Source organism: Mizuhopecten yessoensis, unplaced genomic scaffold (assembly GCF_002113885.1).
Source record: "Mizuhopecten yessoensis strain PY_sf001 unplaced genomic scaffold, ASM211388v2 scaffold11105, whole genome shotgun sequence".
Classification (NCBI taxonomy): domain Eukaryota; kingdom Metazoa; phylum Mollusca; class Bivalvia; order Pectinida; family Pectinidae; genus Mizuhopecten; species Mizuhopecten yessoensis.
Window position 1 is genome coordinate 344,109 of NW_018408882.1, and position 20,068 is coordinate 364,176.

Consider the following 20,068-nt stretch of genomic DNA (forward strand, 5'->3'; position numbering starts at 1 on the left):
GGTGTGATTAGAAAATACTTAAATTTTCATTCAACTAGAAGCTTTTATAAACCTAGAAACCAATTTTTAACAATTTGTTTAAACTACACCATAGAATATGATAATCGAGCTGTACCATTTCAAATCAACCTCATTCAATTATGAAATGTTTGTTCTTCCTCATAATGTTTTAGACAAAATTTTGTACAATCCACTCGGGCAATTAGGCGATATTAGCGTCTTGATAAATAAACAAGAGGCCCATGGGCCTTAACGGTCACCTGAGTTCTACAGTATTTACTTTTGTTGTTGAAATATGTACCAATTTCAGTAAAAAATAGTTAAGTATAATGTTAACTTAGCTTTGTCAGGACCATGAGCTGATCATTCCTAGACAGATTTTCAGTGAGATCAGCCTATTAGAACTTGTTTTTAAGTTTGAAATAGGTTTTCAAAATGGCGGCCATGGTGGCCATATTGGATTTCTGATTGACCTGAAAAATAACAACACTTTGTCAGGACCATGAGGCGATCATTCCTACCAACTTTCAGTTCATTCGGCCCAGCAGAACTTGACAGAAGTTTGAAATGTAAAATGTTAACGGACGACGACGGACGAAAACGGATAGCAATAGGTCACTTGAGCTAAAGCTCAGGTGACCTAAAAATCCTCTTTGGGGCCCGCCCCCCTGGCCTAAGGGGTTGAACCAACCTCATTTATTCAAGAAATGATTGCCCTCCCCTAGTGATGCTTCAGACTAAATTTGGTTGAAATCCTCACTGGTGTTAAGGAGATGCAATTTTTTTAAGCAAATTTAGCCAAGTTCCCCGCCCCCAGGGGGTCGAATTAACCTATTTAAGAAATGATTGCCCTCAGACCTCCTAGTGATGCTTTAGACTAAATTTGGTTGAAATCCTCTTTGGCGTTTAGAAGGAGATAGGTTCTAAAGAAAAAGTTGATGACGACGACCGATGATGCGCCACAGCATAAGCTCACTATGGTCCTTCAGACCAGGCGAGCTAATAAATGGATGCTGGCAACCATGTTGATTTTCAGACTTGGTGCAAAATAGAACTTGAGCATGCAAAATGTTTCAGATATTTGTGTAGGAATTTCAATGACAAAGCACTATTTGAAGTTACAGCACAGAAACTTGACAAGGATGAGCGATACCCAGGTCACCATGCTTGGCAGGCAACACAAGAATATGACTGGCCGCTTAGTTAATCGTGATCCAAAAGGTTAGACAGGTTCGTTTATGAAATGAGGTTGGGCTTAGTAATCCGACGCTGCTTTCAGACGAGCCTTGCAAGGCCTGCATAAAAATTCGCAGGTCCACAAGGATTCAGTCAAACTGGTAGTTTCACATAACAAACAGGCCAATGGTTGTATTTCATGCAAAAACACAATTGCTGAGTGCTTAATATCTAAAATACAGAATATTCTCCATGTTATGGGGCAAGGAGGTGATGGGAAAATCTTTCCCCCCGATCGTTGTGTAAATGTATCAATGCCCATTTATGCGAGTAAACCTGGAGAAGTTCACTGAAATCACAAGTCAGAAGAAACAGTTGTGGTTTGTACAACAATTTTTTAATACATCTATGGCTTGAATCTTTTTCACATGTCACATAACTCACAGGTTGGCAGGTGTTGTATGCCCAGAACATTGTTCTTTTCCACCTTGGATTCGACCAGCACATGTTGTGATTTACTAGCACGCTGTACAAAGTTTTTTTTCTCGAGACACAACAAAAATTGATTGATCAGTATTTCACAGTAAGTAAGCACAGATAAGCGTTAATTTGATGTAGCAATCGGAAATAGTTGAAATTTTCGTGTACTGCAGCGAAGTGCCAACAAGTTCACTGTAGAGAGAGCGAGACTATAAATAAAACACAGAACACCTGTTGACCACTTGACCACACCCACAATTTTGCACCTGTCAAGTTTCAATACAATTTATACAAAAAAAAAAAAATCACGAGAACAAAAAGTTTGTATATAAAAAAAAAATCTGTCCAGGCACCAAATATGTCCTAGCACTACTAAAAATAATTTAATATCGGAGAAAAAAACACTAATATTATTGATAGTGTTAAATAACTATAAAATTGTGTCCTCCGTTGATTACAGGATCAACCACGAATGGTTATTAACAAAGTCCTCAGTATATCTATGATAACCATAAAACTTGGCTCACCTTTATAAAGGTACGCACTAGTATTATAAATGTCAAGAGTTCCTCACGGGACACCCAAAATGTTTATATTCCGGGCAAAAAATATTTTGCAGTATACAGTGTCCAATTGACAATGTTACATTCCACTTTGTGTGTACGCCTCTGCTATGACAGCGATATATATCCACAGGTTGAGATGCTATATCTCCGCTTTACTCTGACCACAATTGCAATATCTAGATCAAATCTGCTACATTCATAGGCATTTCCTCAATGTTTGTATTGTAAAATTGTTCAATGTCCTTCAGGGGACGTTTATCCTCACTCGAGATGAAGTTAATTGCAACACCTTTACGTCCAAATCGTCCACCACGTCCGATTCTGAAATCACCAAATGAAACTCAGTACATGTAATACACTTGAAAAGAAAAAATTTATTCTTCTCGTCATATCTAGGGGTTGCATAGACCAAGATTAGTTCAAGGGGAACAATTATTTAACAAATATCATGCACATTCTTTAGTGACAACAAATAAATCATTTACTTGGGATTCATGTTTTTTAAAGACTAGCGCTAGCACTTAATATTTTTGATTTTTTTAAACTGTTTATATCCCTTGCATGCAGTTATTCAAACATGCCTAGTATCTGGCAAGTCTGCAAGGATGCTCATTTCATATAGCTAATCAATAAAATCTAAATATATTTAACAGCTATTTCAAGTGGGTAAATTTTTTGTACATTACATGTAACTTGAGATATGTGTGTGAATTACCTGTGGATGTAGTTTTCCCTGTTGGCAGGGAGGTCGTAGTTGATGACCAGGGAGACCTGCTGGACATCAATACCTCTGGCCAACAGATCGGTGGTGATGAGAACACGGCTAGAGCCGGTACGGAACTCCCTCATAATCACATCACGTTCCTTTTGGTCCATCTCTCCATGCTAAAACAAGATAGTTAACTAACTGTAACCTATAAAGTCCAGCCAACTTTTCCTTAGGCCCAAAAAGCTTCTATTAGAATACATTGGTTATGGCATCACCTATGAAGAATTAAAAAAAAAACAGGCTTCTTCTATACCATCACAGATCATCCATGATCGCACAAAAAACCAAAGGTCTGCATTATAATCAATAACTTTTTTTGAAATTAAACAATGTTATACAAATAAAACTGGACAACTTGGGTTATATTTTAAGACATCTGTCTCTGAATACAGGTGGATTTTTTTTTATCTATTTTAAAAGAACATTTTACAATCAAACTTTTTACTAAATAACTAACCATGGATGAGACTGTGAAGTCCCTGCTCAACATCTTCTCGGTGAGCCAGTCCACCTTCCTCCTCGTGTTACAGAAGATGACAGCTTGTGTGATCGTCAATGTCTCGTACAAGTCACACAGGGTATCCAACTTCCAATCCTAAAAAGACAAAGGCGGGTAAACACATTTGTAAGAAGCATCTTTGCGCATTTTTCTAAAAGCTTTGTGACATCCGTCAATCTGTATTAAACTTCTTTATCATTCTGAAAAGATATACCATAAGCTTATGGTTTCTAGTCTAGAGGTTTCCGACAATAAATAAACTATGGGATAATTGAAAGTCACAAAGTAATACTGATGGATGGACACACAAAGTTATAACATAATATGCTCTGTTTTTGGTGGGAGTTTAGAAAGATTTAGAGTATTATTTGTTTGTAAAAAGACTTTCCCCATTTATACTTTTAAAGTGTAAAACTTTCAATTCCACGTATACTTGATTAGGTCTGTTCCTATGAACTTATTGTAAGGCACCAACTTGAGACTTGAGACTCCAACAAGCCTCACTAGAATGGCACAAATTTTATCTCCTTCCACTGGACGGCCAGAGCCCACACACAATTTTAAGGTCTGGTGCGCTTTTTGGGAAGTATGTGCTAAATGGTGTTTTGATACAATTGTCTCCCAATATGTATAATGCCTGGTTATGGGCAATTATCGCATGTCTTCAAAGTGAACTAGAAATGATTGTTAAGGTTTTTATCTTGAATGGTTGACCATCAAAACATCAAGCAGCGACTTATTTACCCGGCATTTGTATATATAGTTTTGGGGTGGGGATCCCCAACTGTTTCAAAGTTACGTCCCAGGGGTTAAGTCTGCAAGGATGGGACAGACCCTGGGGTCAACTCTAATATCATGACTGCATTCGTCTCTTTATGCCCAGCATTTGTATATATAGTTTTGGGTTGGGGATCTCAACAGTTTTAAAGTTATGGCCCATGGGGATCTCAACAGTTATGGCCCAGGGACTATGTCTCCAAGGGTGGGGCCAGAGCCTAGGGCCCTCCTGGAAGCTAATGTGCATTCTTCTCTTTATACTCAGCAATTGTATACCATGGTTATATGGTGGGGATCTCAACCATTTCCAAGTAATACACTTTTTTTTTGGCCCCACCCCTTAGCCCAGGGGGTCAGCCCCACCATTTGTACAATTTTGAACCCTGCCTCCCATGAATGCTTCCGACCAAATATGATCAATATCCATGGCATAGTTCTACAGAAGTTGTTTATAGCAATATAGCCAAATTGCCCCCTTTCGGCCCAGCCCTCAGCCCCACCATTTGTACAATTTTAAATCCCCACCACCTAGGGAACCTTCAAGTCAGATATGGTTGATATCCATCTCTTAGTTCCAGAGAAGTAGCTTAAAGCAATATAGCCAAATAACCCTTTTTGGACCATCCCTCAGCCCCCTGGGGGGTCAGCCACACTATTTGTACAATTTTGAATCCCTGCCTCCCAAGAATGCTTTTGATTAAATATGATTGATATCCAGTTAAACAGTTCTACAGAAGTCGTTTGTAGCATTATCGCAAAATTGACTCCATTTGGCCCCTGCCCCTCAGCCCCACCATTTGTACTATTTTAAATCCCCACCACCTAGAGATGCTTCCAGTCAAATATGGTTGATATCCATCTCTCAGTTCCAGTGAAGAAGTCGTTTAAAGCAGTATAGCCAAATTGCCCCTTTTCTGCACCGCCCCTTAGCCCCATCATTTGTACAATTTTGAATCCCCACCACCTAGGGATGCTTCCAGTCAAACAATATTTTCTTAGTTAGTGTATAGTACCAATTTGAGATTTGTGACTCTAGATGCCAACACGCCTCACCCAAGTGGCATGAAATTTCATCTCCTTCCACTTGACGGCCAGAGCCTACACACAATATTAAGGTCTGGTGCTTTTGGGAAGGTAGGTACAAACTACATTTTGATTTCAATATATTTATTTTTTTATTATTACCATTAATTCCATTATAAAGCAGCGCTTTATTTACCCCCCCACCCCCAAATTGTCAGGTCCGTAAAATACTCATTCAAATGATGGGTCCCCTATTAATAAATAGAATCTAAATTACACTTCCGTAATAGATATTTGATAAGACTATTACCATAAAATCTCCAAAAGCTAACCTAGTAATATCTAAAGTTGAAATTCTTTAAATTCCCATCATCTAATAACGACTCATGATCTAGCATTCAACAAATTAAAAGGACAGGTTGATATCATTTTGCATTAACAAATTTTATTCTTCAATTTACCGATTTATAACAATATTTTCTTTCAAAAGTTAGTGTATAGTACCAATTTGAGATTTGTGACTCTAGATGCCAACACGCCTCACCCAAGTGGCACGAAATTTCATCTCCTTCCACTTGACGGCCAGAGCCTACACACAATATTAAGGTCTGGTGCTTTTGGGAAGGTAGGTACAAACTACATTTTGATTTCAATATCTTTAATTTTTTATCATCACCATTAATTCTTGGCAATCAAGGTGGCATCATATATTCATATAAAGTATGTTAGCATACAACTTAAGTAACCAGAAATGTTCCCAAAGAAAACAACACATTCCTCTACTATACAATACAAAACACCCTAAATTTAAACCAAATTTCTAGACTTGGAGGCAAGATCCCAAATTTCAAGGTTTTTTTAAAGCCAAATCAGGAATACTCTAGATTTTCCTCAATATCCTGGAACATTCACAGCATAAAATGTTCAGCTATATTATTTTGTCCTTGGGCCTGTACATTTAATCAGTAAAATCTGTAGTAACTGTGGTTGGTTACCAACACTAGATGCCAACAAACCTTGCCCAAATGGCACAAATTTTGTTATCCTTCCAACTGACAGCCAGAGGCAAAACACAATGATAAGGACTTGCGCTTTTGGGCAGGTAGGTACAAAACCATATCATGAACTTTGTCGGCAATCATCAGACCTTTAAACACTACATGTCTAGTCTTAAAAACCTGGCATGAATTGTCTGTTCAAAATTTTAAAAAATGGGCCATGAAATGTAAAGCATATTATGTTATAATCTATGTATTTTATTAGAAACTACTTGATATTGACTCAGATTTAATTATTTTGATTGGATGTTAAAGTTTACCTCTTTTTCCACATTGACATAAAACTGCTTGATACCATCAAGGGTAAGTTCATCTTTCTTCACCAAGATGCGAACGGGGTCTCGCATGAACTTGGTTGTCACCTCCAATACCTCATTTGGCATGGTGGCAGACAACAGGATAACCTGCAATACAAATTTATAACATGATCGTGTCCTTCTGGTTTGTATGTACATACAAAACACTGACAGTAAACCCATCAGTAAAGGTCGGTGGAAATTGTGACAAGTGATGATCAAGTCAAATCAGTGATTTTGAGCCATTTCATATCCAATTTTTTTTGTAGTGTACATACACACAGAACACTAATCGACCAAGGTAGACAATAAACACAATTTCAGGTGTATGGAAATCGCAACAAGTAAAAATTGAATCAAATCTGATAGCGATTTTAAGCCATTTCATATCAATCTTTTTTGTAGCAAACAGATATCTTAAATCAAAAACAAAGAACATTACTGAAACACACAAGCATACATCAAATGACATTGTACATTATTCACTACAACAAACTCGATATGTCATGCAAGTTAGGACAGTAGCATATTTCAGTACATTTGTTACTGTTGTCATTAAAAGAGAGCACTGTACTGCACCAATTTGAGATATGCGACACTCGATGCCAACACACCTCACCCAAGTGGCACGAATTTTGATCTCCTTCCACTTGACGGCCAGAGCCTACACACAAGATTAAGGTCTGGTGCTTTTGAGAAGGTAAATTTTGAAAATTTCACCAAATAATAAATCCCAAGTTTGTATGATTCTTACCTGTATGGATTCTTTCAAGAATCTGAAAATGTCGTAGATTTGATCCTTGAACCCTCTTGACAACATTTCATCAGCCTCGTCCAGGATGAACAATTCAATGGTAGAGGGGTCTGTTAAATTGAAGTTTAGAGAGTTAAAGTGAACTTACAACGGCAATATCACAGAAAAATATTCAGTTCAGAGTTTGAGCATAACACACTCAATGTCGTTCTAAAATATACAGGTTTTGTTTCCCCAAAACAGTGAACTAACCTAATGTTTCAAATATATTCCGTATGTAAAACTAACAAAAAGCCACCTCCCCTGCCCCTTCCAACATTAGCTAAATCAAACTCTCAGGCTGACGAATCCAGTCAAATTCTATTCTTCCCCAGAATAACCAGTAATATTTTTATTTCCACTGCACGTTCTAGATCATAGATGTTTCTACTGGGCCCAATGTATGTTATTTCCATATAACATACATTGGGCTATTGCGACGTCGTTATGCTTACGACGTCATAACTGTAACGTTGGAGATTGCACTGCTCCACTGTCAACTGGCGGCTGTTCTCTGTATGGATTTACCCGACGTTGAAACGTGTTCAGACTAATATTATGTCTTTATTTCTGCGTGAACTGTAAGTTGATCAACATAAAATGTAAATATAAGGATTGGTTTTCATATTTCTGACATGCATTGGTGTGTAACATACACCAATGCAAGTCAAAACTATGAAAACCAATCCTTAAGTGAAGAACTTCTCCAATCAATAAAGTATTAAATGAATGAAATCTAATTTTTCCAGTTCAAGCTAAAAGAAAAAACATCTTGCTTGCTACTCCAAAGCTTGCAGTGGTTTTTTTAACTTTTTTTTTTTACAACTGCCTGTTCATTTATGAGTTGAGAAAATATAGCATTATTTGTATTGAGATGGGGAATATATTCCTCAATTATTTGTCATTTTGGCAAAATAGCTAGGGGAAACAACCTGTATTGGGCAAAAAACCTGAGCTTGATATTGATTTACAGCAGATTGATAAACTCACCCAGAGCTTTGCGCTGGATCATGTCGTACACACGGCCTGGGGTACCAACAATAATCTGTACGCCAGATTTCAGCTTAGCTACATCAGCCTGTACATTAGTACCACCAATACAGGCGTGGCATGAGGCACTCATGTAGTCCCCCAGGGCCACCACCACTTTCTGGATCTGCACACAGATAAAGGGTTGGAATTCAACTCGGCCTCAAAAGATTAGTATATACACAGCGAGAGAAATCAAGCTTTCAAAGTTATTTCTCGACAGATATAGAAACAAAATGCTAATTAGGCAAACAAAATAATTTCTTGTTATCAATATAACGTTTGAATCGTGTTGCAAGCTTGTTTTGCTTCATATTTTTCAGTGATATCATTTTGTCTTATTAGTTATAATTCTTATCATTAACTTCAAATGCTTTCTGTTTTCCTGCACAATGTTATGCAAACTGAAATTCAATATTCTAAAATACTCAAATCACTTGCCAACCAATGTTTTATATTTAAGGCTGTTAAAATGATGAAACTCATAAGAGTTATTTCACAAGTTATCTCCCTTGCTTACAAACAGTACCTGTTGTGCCAACTCTCTGGTTGGGGCCAGGACCAGGGCCTGGCAGTATTTGTTGTTCACATCAAGTTTCTGAAGGATTGCTACTGAGAAAGTAGCGGTCTTTCCAGTACCCGACTGGGCCTGTGCAATCACATCAATTCCTGCACAAAGAAAAAACAACACCTCATAAATAAATCCGGAGACAGACGACTGATGGAACCATTTCTTTTTACTTATTTGCAAAAACCAGATATTTATTACAGAAGTCTGGAAGATTTTTTTTTCTCAAATTTTACCTGCAGGCTAATTCTTTACCCAAGAAATCCTACACCTCTAATTAAATTTTTCAGCTTACACATCCTTGGTAAAATTCATGAGATATATCTTTGATTTAAAAATGAGCATATTGACCAACAACTATCTGCTGACATGCCTCATTTTCACCACTCATAACCTCTTTTAACACTGTAACTTGTACAAATGATAAATTTACACAAAACACAGATTGCTTCTACAAGGTCAAGCTTAAGTGCAAGATTCCCTGCATTTTCTATAGATCAAGTATACGTACCATCAATACAGGGCTTGATTGCTCTCTGCTGAATAGCGGAAGGCTTTTCAAAACCATAGGCGTAGATTCCTCGGAGTAAGGATTCATTCAAGTTCATATCATCAAAGCTTTCAATGACGTCCACCTGATAGTTGGAGTGTTCACTCTGCTGTAAACAGTAATAACATACATAGGTATTAACTACTAGTCACTACTGGTGTAACGAATACCATACATCTTACTATCGATGGCGAGTGTACACCTCTCAGTTTGATTAATCAATAACTTCATAAACTCGATAACAATCGTCGATAGTATGCCACACAATCGATATATTCAAAACTACTAACACTTACAGTTTTCTAATCACACCATGTGATTACTAGTACTGATAATTCAGTCGTTATCATTAAGATGATCTCGCCTGCACTTACATAAGGAGTCAAGTGTGGAAGTCACTGTAACATAATAATCTCAGTCGTATGCACGTTTTAATTACATAACTGTTACGGTATACTTTATACTCAGTGTTGTGGGAATGTTTGATAAATAGGCAAGCAGACAGACAGCATGGCGACTAACTTCAATATATAAGACAAAAATGACCTGTGTTCTCCCCAGGCTGTTTTTGCAGCATGGTACCATGCTGCTATCCTAGATCTTCTCTGCTATATATTCATAGTAAATTTAAAGTTACCATGCTGCTTTGATTTTACATAGAGTGCTGCTTTAACAGAAATATTGAAATACCATGCTTCTTTCAAACCATTCTGGGGAGAACACTGGACCTTATACCAATAAACCAACAGAGAAATGACAGAAAGAACTTGGGTAACTGAAGTATCCAATACTATTGCAATACTTGATTGTATACCACAATAATTGAACTAACGCAATAGTGTTTTCCTCAATAGTAATGCTATAGTGAAAAATACATGCAAGTCACGCCTACTGTTCACAGTTTCCATTGTCGAACTGCACGAAGGGTTTCTAGTAACTTATTTTTAACATTGATATAATAAAGGGTCCAGCACAAACACTAGTGCAAGAATTTCAGCAAGCAATATTAACTCTTAGACTGCGGCTGGCGGGAATCCCCGCCCACGCTTATCTTACCGTGTGCCACTGCCGGCGGGATATACCGCCCATGAATAGGTTTCGTTTTCTAATTTATGTAACGGGAATTCCCGTGTTACTATATATGATATCTCGCGGGAAGTCAATAGAGGTGAGATCCAAGATGGCGGTCAAAAATCAACAGTGATAGAAGTCATTGATTTATGTCAGAAAAATGGGATTATTTGCATGTTTTGACTGAAATATTTTGCAACAATGGCTGAAGCCGAATTTTACGAACTTGTCGGTAACTCCGATAGCGAGGATGATGAATTTATGGGCTTCTATCCAGAAGATATTGGTGATGAAATCGGTGAAAACTTTGACCTTGATGCCGACATTGATTTGGATGATCAGGAATTGCGGGAAATTGAACAAGAAGTTGAGAATGAAATGGATAGGGAAGATCGTGACCCAAAGCATAATGCATATTTTTCTCCGTGGTTGACTGAGTTTTCCGAAAATTCGGGACCGAAACATGTGGAAGGATCGGAGTCGGATATTTTTCTTACGTTATTCAATAATGAAATTATCGATATATTAGTGACTCAAACAAACTTATACTATGAACAGTACATCACAAATCTTGGTGGAGTTGAAAACTTAAAACCTCACGCCCGTGCGAGAAAGTGGACTGACGTCACGAACTCGGAAATGAAAGCTTTCATTGGGATTATTCTCTACATGGGTGTAGTACGTTTACCTGGTTACGATTCATACTGGAACACTGATGAGTTAATATCTTTGAAAGGGTTTACTGTATTAATGCCAAGAGATAGGTTCTTAAATATTTTGTCATTTTTCCACGCCGCTGATAACTCACAAGAACCACCACGTGACAGCCCAAATTTTGACCCTACCTACAAATTTTCTGAGGTAGCAAAACTTCTTGTTTCTCAATGGCAACACTATTATTATCCCGGGAGAGAACTGTCTGTAGATGAAACATTAATTCCATATAAAGGAAGGACCAAGTATCTGCAATATATCCCTTCAAAACCCCATAAATGGGGGCTGAAAACTTGGACTTTAGCGGAGTCCAGTACAGGATACGTGTACAATTGGGTGTTGTATACAGGAAAAGCTGCTGGAGATCCCACCAAAGGAGCTGCTCACCGAGTTGTAATGAATGTTACAGAACCTTTATTACATAAAGGTCATCACCTGTACTGTGATAATTTTTTTACAAGCCCATCACTATTCCAGGATCTTGAGGATAACCAGACGGGAGCATGTGGCACGCTGCGGACTAATAGGATAGGAGTTCCTAATGCGGTGAAGACCGCCAAACCCAAAAAAGGTGACCTCCCAGTTGTTGTGAGACAGGGTAACAAACTTTACATATGTTGGCATGATAAGAGACAGGTGAACATGCTGACAACTGTCCACAATGGCAGTACATACACCAAGACAGTGAGATCTAAGTTTCATGACGGCCATGTACGCGAAGTTGACCACCCCAGAGCGATACAACTTTACACACAACATATGGGTGGTGTAGATGTTGCAGATCAACAAACACAATATTGTGTATCTCAACACAGAATGCTAAAATGGTGGAAGAAGTTAGTCATCTGTAATCTGCTTGAAGTGACTTTCTGTAACAGCAAAATTATCTGGAAATCTCTCAATGGAGGGAAAAAAGTGTCCTCAATGAAGTTTCGGTTAGCTGTCATTCACGGTCTGCTTGAAGGCTATGAACCTACAAACAAGAGATTTGCTAGGCCAGTGAACAACCCCCCTTCTAGGCTTACAGAGAAACACTTCCCATCCATGAATCCCCACATGACAGCAGGTGGACGTAGGTCAACTCCAGACTGTGCTGTTTGCTCTGACCGCGAGCAGAAAAAGCGACATCAAACCCAGTTCATATGTCTTCAGTGTGACACTCCCTTGTGTGTGTACCCATGCTTTATGAGGTACCACAGCATGGTATATTTCAAGATAACATGTTCTCCTGAGCTACACAAGTAAAATGTGACAGAAGAATAACAGTAAATTAGGTATGTTAGAGTTATTGTTGAGAAAATGTTGTTGTTTTTTTGCGTTTTTTGTTCGTTTTTGTTGTTCAACACCCCATTTCTCGAATAAATGACAACACTTCAAAACAAAGTTGGTTGCAAATGAAAGTTTACTTCAAACTCAAAAACATACCATAGTCTTATTGCAATCAAATGAAACACAAAAAAGTTACGATTTTTTAAATAAAATACACTAATTAAAAACCTCGTTAGCTGAAATTACTTGGTGGCTGGGTCTAAGGGGAGGTAAATCTTGCTTAGCAGTCTAAGAGTTAAATAAATTAACTGGTCCTTTGGACATGTAAAATCACTTGTAAAGTATATGTAGAATCAGAAAATAAAGTTAATGTTTAACCCTGATGGGGGGGTATTACCTTTCCAACCCCCAAATAGGAAAGGGGGGTTGAGGGCATCCAGGTTACGGCTACCAAAGACTCCTTTATAATCATATGTAGGTTGGAAGTAGGCTTTAACACTAATGCAAGATTACGGGCCCAGAGACCCAAAAGTTAAGGAGGAACCCTCTTTTGTCCTTGTTGGCTTGAGCTGTACCTTATAAATAATACTCTTCAGGAGGCCCCTAAACTTGGTTATGACAAAGTCAGAGTAGTGTTGGAAAAAACGATCATCACCATTTCTCATGATGATTGATGGAATGGTCATTGATAATAAATCGTTATAAAAGCAAATATGTAGTTAATTGATGCATTAATCAAAATGGGAAAAAATGAAGAAAATCATTTTTCTTTTAAATACCTAGATATATGGTTAAAATTACTCACTGTGCACCTACAAATATGACTTACCTCAACCACTGGCTGTATCGCTCCATCCTGATATTCCTGCTGCTGGCCATCAGCCTCTTTTCGAGACCTGAAAGGATATTTTTTATATATATAACACAACGTCCTTTCATAGTTTCTTTAAACAGGATATCAACAACATTAAGAGAATGCAACGTCCCATGAATCTTTAACATGGGTATGGCATCAGTCATATTTGGGACTCAAATTTTTAGTTCTAACCCTATGACTCGGCCGTTTTTAAAAGACACACTATATTTTACAACAAGAGTACAGCGGGGCGGAACAATATATGCCCGTCGATTGCCTTATAGTGTTATATACTTTCTTACATTGAAATAAGATCTGCATCATTCCAAGAGTGGTTAACTGACATGCTATAAAAAATGTAGAAGAAAATCAAATACTGAAATGAACAAAGGGCAATAACTTTTGCAAAAATCGTTGAGTCAAAATTCTTTTAACCCTTAGGCTGCTACGTTGATTTCTATGTAAAGGGACGCCACTGCTGAATTAATTATTGAAATATAAATCAATTTATTTGATTTTTCAAATGTGCATAACTTGAATTTTTGTTGTTATGTGTGAATAAAAGTTATAGGAAAATTGTTCGTTATTGTCTCTAGTTTATATTAACGTTTTCGATTCTAAAGTTGCTTCAGTATTTACCTGTACATGTGGTAATCAAGGTAAGAAAAGGTGAAACTTTTAATTAATCGGATTTAAGCAGCAGAAAGATCATTTTGAAATTATTTTTGTCAGCAAATGCAAATGATAACGGAGATTATAAACTTCATTTATGACATAAGACGCTGTACATTTACAGAGATTATCAAGTAAAAAGGTCAGGTATTTCATTAAGAATTGCATGTGATTTGCTACAGGTTTCAGGTCGTCATTCAATATATTTACTGTCACAGTCGGCATATAGATATATCTTAGCTACGGTCTAGTTTATGATTAAATCATCAATAAATAGTTGGAAGAAAGAAATCAAAATGTATCAATGTCGATGTTCAATTCGGCCTCACCTGCAGACAACATGTGCGCCTCGGTGCGCCGATATTTTCATGTTTGCGTAGGGCACAAAGCCGTTCATTGGAAAGTTACATATTATGTTACACCGAAGTATTTCCACATCAACCATGTCAAACCCTTTAAAACCTTTATTATCATTGTAGGTGACGATGGAGAATAAATGTTTACCATCATATTCATCACTTCAATCTACATGTCCGCCATTTTTATGACGTTTTTTTTTCTGATTTGAAATTCTCCCACATACTTTGGTTATTACTAGGGTACATTGCCGGGAATATCGTAAGTAATGACAAAACAACCAATCAGAAGCCTTCTTCTATACGCTTTCGGGTTTGGTATAGCAACAGTCCGCTTTCACACTTCCTGTTTACTGATCAAAAACCTACAGACCGAGCGCCACTATTGTCGTGCGCAGCACTGACGGCCTGACTTTTCGAAACCACTATTGTGGCGCGTAGCAGCCTAAGGGTAACTTCATATCATGATTATAATGTATGTACCAAGTTTCAACGAGATCGGTCGATAAATTTAGGAGTAGATCGCCGAGCAAACAAAGTTTTCGCCGGACAGACAACCCCCATACCATAATACTTCCGTCAAATTTGACGGGTGTATAAAAATCACTGGCATCGAAAGCCATAACTGCACCCAAAGCACTTCATTTGTTTGTACAGGTGTCATTTCTCACTACCCATGCTACTCCAACATTTTTAGAGGTTTTACACAGCGAGACACTTTTGACAGGCGCCATGTAACCTAGCTGATTTTCCCGATGCTGACGATCAAATTTTCAAAGTTTGTGTTTAGAAAAAGTTTAATGTGTTTACATACATTTAAATGTTCAGCAGAGTCCAATAAATGTTCCTTTCCATAAATCCATGATTAAATGAGAAGAATTTGGTGGCAAAGACATAAAAAATAAGTTTTCTCTTTCAAAGTGAAGCGGACAACATTTTCCATGATTTTTCGGTTAATACAAAAATGGAATACATGTGATGTTTAACAAGCAGAATACAAACAAACTCCATATCTTTTCGATTCGTTTGAAATTCCATCTGCTATTTTGTACTAACCCAGGAAGCCATGTTTTAAACGTAGGTCAGAGAATGCTACAACGACATGGACATGTATTTTGAGTGCTCTATTCCTTAATATACTATATATTTATGTCTGTGGCATACACATGGGATCTATATTATATGAACCGTGAGTAGACATTGTTGTCATGAACTGTTAACCACTTAAGTGAGATTTTCAAGCCAATTTTGTTCCGCCTGGATTTCGGGCGGAATCTGCATCAAAGAAAAAGTGCTTCGGAAATAAGAAGTCGCAGTCGCAAAATAAAATTTGATAGAAAAAAAGGCCAACCAGCGGCCTCTTATGTTATTGGAGTAAACATGTGCCCGATTCAACGGGTCTAGTAGTTCTCCGACACCATCTTCATAGGCAAGCCGAGGGTAGCTTCACATTGGTGTAAAATTATAATCATGGTACTATTTCAGAGTGGTTATTCTCACCCTTAGCCGATGTTAAATACCTTTCTCTACTATAATAGACACAATTTGCTGATTTCAGAAAGAGGAATATTCCTACATGAAAATGTAAAATACAATACTTATTTGTATGAATACAAGAGATGTGTTTCAAAGGGAAAAAGGTGTTCTATGAAAGTTGCGTCACGCCACGAGCATGGTGCCAGGGAAACGTCTTTAATTAGAAAAATGTGTTCTCTGACAAAAGCAAGATATTCTGCATATAGGATGGAAAAAGAGGACTGAACTTGTCCAGTTGTGCTAAGTACGAGGCGAGGATTTGGATGTGCATTTGTTATAACAGTCAAGTAGATGGTATATAATATCCTGTGAAATATCAGGAAGTGTTAGGTAAGTATTTTTGGCCTGCGATAGCGAGACCTTTTCCTTCAGGTCGTTATTTTTTCCAGGACCACAATTCCAGTGTCCATCAAGGAATATGTTGCCCAGAATGAGCGAGACTTTCCAAGGGTTTTTCTTATTAACTACTTGCTCCATATATTTTATATAGGAGAAATTTACAGACTTTTATGGATATGACCATCAAAAACACCTTACATAAATATAATGATTCTACAAGACCTATTTAAAAAGAACACCATTTTTTATATTAGTCATCATATTCTGACAATAAAAAATCTAATTACATTTGAAGAGCCCCCTTCCCCCTCCCAATCTCTCTTTGAATCTACAGTTTATAGCTAAGGGCATGAATTTACAATTGTCTATGTATAAAATATATTCACAAACTTCATTACAACCACCATGTGAACAAGACGCTGTTTAAGTATTAAGATACAACCATCCAGCTCATTTAAAATGGCGATCACTCATTCTTCCGCCACGTGAAGATCTATTCACCGTTGGTCAGGTCTTTGATATTGTGGATTACTTCCAGTAAACGTGGTCCGGCGGAGGAATGTTAACATCACTATAATATTTAGTCTTACGAGAGTCATAAAGCACCTGAATCCACTGACAGCTTGTAAAACATGTGTTGACTTGGAAGTGGTTTCCGAAATGTCAAAAGAAGACATTGCGAAATTTTTAGCATGGAGTGAATAAGGCCAAGGAAATGCGGGGAAATGCACAACACAAAGTACAATTTTGCCATTATTTTATACCGATTACATATAGTTTGTCAAAAGAAGCCCTCATTTACATCCAGCATTGATCATTTCCTTATTAGATCGTCATATTTTATGGTATTTAAGTCGTAACCATATGGGTCACACGTGCTGATCGGCCGCCATGACACCGGCTGAGGAATCAACCTCGGGAAATATACATTTTTAACAATGTGTGTCAAAAATTAATATACCACATAAGAAATATAACACCTTATGCTTCCATCGAAACATAGATGATACGTTTTGACCCAAAAATGACGACAAATTCTCTCACCTATTTTCATCCGAGGAGTTATATGACATGTTCTCGCTGAAGTACCGCGAAGAAAGGAAAGAACCGGCGATCGCACCGTGGTTTGGCGGAAGAACATCCAATTACATTTTTTACATTAAATATCAAATTTGAAGTTATGGTTGCATTGAAAAATTAATAATCGTCCAAACATCTGACAAAAATCTCTTTTGATAACAAATTTCTCGCAATTAAAAGACGATTATTAACGCACTATATTAATTCTCATCGGCGCATGAATACCTCGTAGATATTAGGGTTGGCCATTTTCGTCTACACATGTGACGTCAGGAAAGTGGGCGGGGATATTTTATTGAATATTTAGCGCAATTCATAAAATACATCGCTTCGTGATCTTGGATTAAGTTGTTCTTCATGTAAGATAATATCATAATGGGCCTTTCAAGCTAGAACTGCTTACTGCAAGACACATTTAATGTTCTACCACAGAATTAGATCATCTAAGTCCGTGGTTAATGTGATAATATTAACAAAACTTTCATCGTTGACAATCATGAATAGTTTTAATATGTGTATTTAGGCCCTGAAATACAGCTTTATAAATAGTATGTTTTCCACTCACCCTTTTGTTTGGAATTTGGTATAGCCGTTCTGGTTCTCATCCACCCAGTCTGTTCCACCGGTACCGGAGGTCCTGGAATAACCATCCGATGGGACGTACGACTGTCCATCTCTTCTCCCGACTCCATCATCCCGAAATTCGGGAGACGGTTTTCGAAACTTTTTGTTTCGCCTCGGTGGGCTTCGTTCCCCCGCCCCCTGAAGTCCGCAACCGTTCCCCTGGTCCCGTAGAGATTGGGAATCTGCTGTTGTCACTTCAACTTTTGAAAGGCTCATCAGACTTTCAGTATACTTTATCGTAATGTTGTTTTAGGTTTTTGTTCGTTTTAGAATGAGGGTTGCGGGCTGCTCACAAGCTTATATACCGCTGCTGAGCGCGGGTTAAATTGTTGTTTCGAAATACTTAATTTGACCTTTGTATGTCTACTAGGCCTAATTATATAGTTTACCTCATTTATTCATAAAATTCCTTTCAATACATTGATTAGCTGCCAAGTTATTGCGAAATAACAAACGGGTAAGTATCATATGCTATTAATAAATCTTGGTAAGTATTTAGAAATACCAGTGTCCTTGTCCACAGCACAGGTTCTTGACAAACTGATAATGTGTGAATAAACTATATAATGAACCAACCAACCATATTATATAATATCAGCTAGTGTGCCCAGCACCTGTGGTCTAGCTATATACTAGGACTATAAGTCAAAAACTCTATGCAACGTTATATGTTGGGGTTTTTCTTCTTGATAAAATAATGGCTTTATCGTATATGATTTGTGAAGACAAAATTGGTTATACGATTGATAAATAATAAAAGTTTTTTTTTAAATAATATATCAATATTCCGCTTTAAAAATGACCTGATAGTAGAGAAAATCTCGATCGGTAGATACATAATGCTAGTTATCATTTATGACAATTTTATGTCTATAGTACGTTTACGGTTTCTAACTGAAATAATTAACATAATTAAATCCATGCACATTGACTTTTTATACAAAGACGTTCTGTGAAAATTTCACTCCCTTCATAATTTTTGGACATACCATGATCCTATAGGCAATCGTAACAATCATTGTAAATAGACTCCGTGACCAGTTCGGTACTCCGTGACCACGTGACCAGTTCGGTACTCCGTGACGTTCGGTACTCCGTGACCACGTGACCAGTTCGGTACTCCGTGACCAGTTCGGAGACTATTAGTCTAAGAAAATGACGCGAGGGGTCGACCGTGTCTATGTGTTGTCGAACAAATTAAATTTGGCATATTTTTGCACAAATCACTAAAGGAAATCTTGAAAATATGGGGTTTATTATATTTGAGACCTAATTCAATGAAATGCATATGTGTTTGTTCTTTGCCATAACCATGCACATTGACCTGGTAATTTGTTACAGCTATAATAATTGGACCTAAACAGAGGTCTTCAGAGTAATTTTACACGTTTTAAGGCTTTGGATCAATTTTCGGTAAAAAATATCACATCAGAGGTATATGATGACATATACGATCATTGGGGTGTCATTTTTACCGAAAATTGATCTAAACCCCTTACACGTTTAAAAACAAATAACATGCATTTTAGGTTCAATTACAGCTATAACAAATTCCTCAGGTCCCTGTGGTCATAATAGATATAAGGTCATATGAAGACGGGCGGCAAGGGAGACACAATCGAGGAAGAAGGAAGAGATGAAAGAGAAAGGGAAAGATAGGAGTCCGTAATAGTCCAAGGGCGACAGATGAGTCCGTAATAGTCCAATGGCGGCAGAGGAGTCTGTAATAGTCCAATGGCGGCAGAGGAGTCTGTAATAGTCCAATGGCGGCAGAGGAGTCCGTAATAGTCCAATGGCGGCAGAGGAGTCTGTAATAGTCCAATGGCGGCAGAGGAGTCCGTAATAGTCCAAGGGCGACAGAGGAGTCCATAATAGTCCAATGGCGGCAGAGGAGTCCGTAATAGTCCAATGGCGGCAGAGGAGTCTGTAATAGTCCAATGGCGGCAGAGGAGTCCGTAATAGTCCAA

General features: G+C 37.7%; 2 protein-coding genes across 3 annotated transcripts; one reads left to right on the plus strand and one right to left on the minus strand.

The window, feature by feature from the left end:
- Positions 1–1,551: 1,551 nt before the first annotated feature.
- On the minus strand, positions 1,552–18,332 carry LOC110465896 (ATP-dependent RNA helicase eIF4A-like). Of its 2 annotated transcripts, none has more exons than XM_021522035.1 (10): positions 18,043–18,332; positions 13,468–13,534; positions 9,546–9,693; positions 8,996–9,135; positions 8,428–8,593; positions 7,399–7,508; positions 6,609–6,752; positions 3,449–3,586; positions 2,938–3,107; positions 1,552–2,543 (listed from the first exon to the last, which is right to left on the minus strand). In XM_021522035.1, the coding sequence occupies exons 1-10, from the start codon at positions 18,315–18,317 to the stop codon at positions 2,399–2,401; spliced, it is 1,503 nt and encodes a 500-aa protein (XP_021377710.1). In that variant the 5' UTR covers positions 18,318–18,332; the 3' UTR covers positions 1,552–2,398. The 2 variants fall into 2 exon arrangements, with proteins under 2 accessions (XP_021377710.1, XP_021377711.1); XM_021522036.1 differs by lacking the exon at positions 18,043–18,332 and adding an exon at positions 17,442–17,540.
- LOC110465895 (piggyBac transposable element-derived protein 4-like) lies at positions 10,217–12,657 on the plus strand. Its single transcript, XM_021522033.1, has one exon. The coding sequence runs from the start codon at positions 10,857–10,859 to the stop codon at positions 12,612–12,614; it is 1,758 nt and encodes a 585-aa protein (XP_021377708.1). The 5' UTR covers positions 10,217–10,856; the 3' UTR covers positions 12,615–12,657.
- Positions 18,333–20,068: the final 1,736 nt, after the last annotated feature.

Excerpts from the sequence above, each read along its gene's own strand:
- LOC110465896 (XM_021522035.1), bottom strand. The coding sequence starts at position 18,317 with ATGAGCCTTTCAAAAGTTGAAGTGACAACAGCAGATTCCCAATCTCTA. Across the intron at positions 9,136-9,545 it reads AATCAAGCCCTGTATTGATG|GAATTGATGTGATTGCACAG; the intron begins GTACGTATACTT and ends TTCTTTGTGCAG. Across the intron at positions 8,594-8,995 it reads CCAGAGAGTTGGCACAACAG|ATCCAGAAAGTGGTGGTGGC; the intron begins GTACTGTTTGTA and ends ATCTGTGTGCAG.
- LOC110465895 (XM_021522033.1), top strand. The coding sequence starts at position 10,857 with ATGGCTGAAGCCGAATTTTACGAACTTGTCGGTAACTCCGATAGCGAG.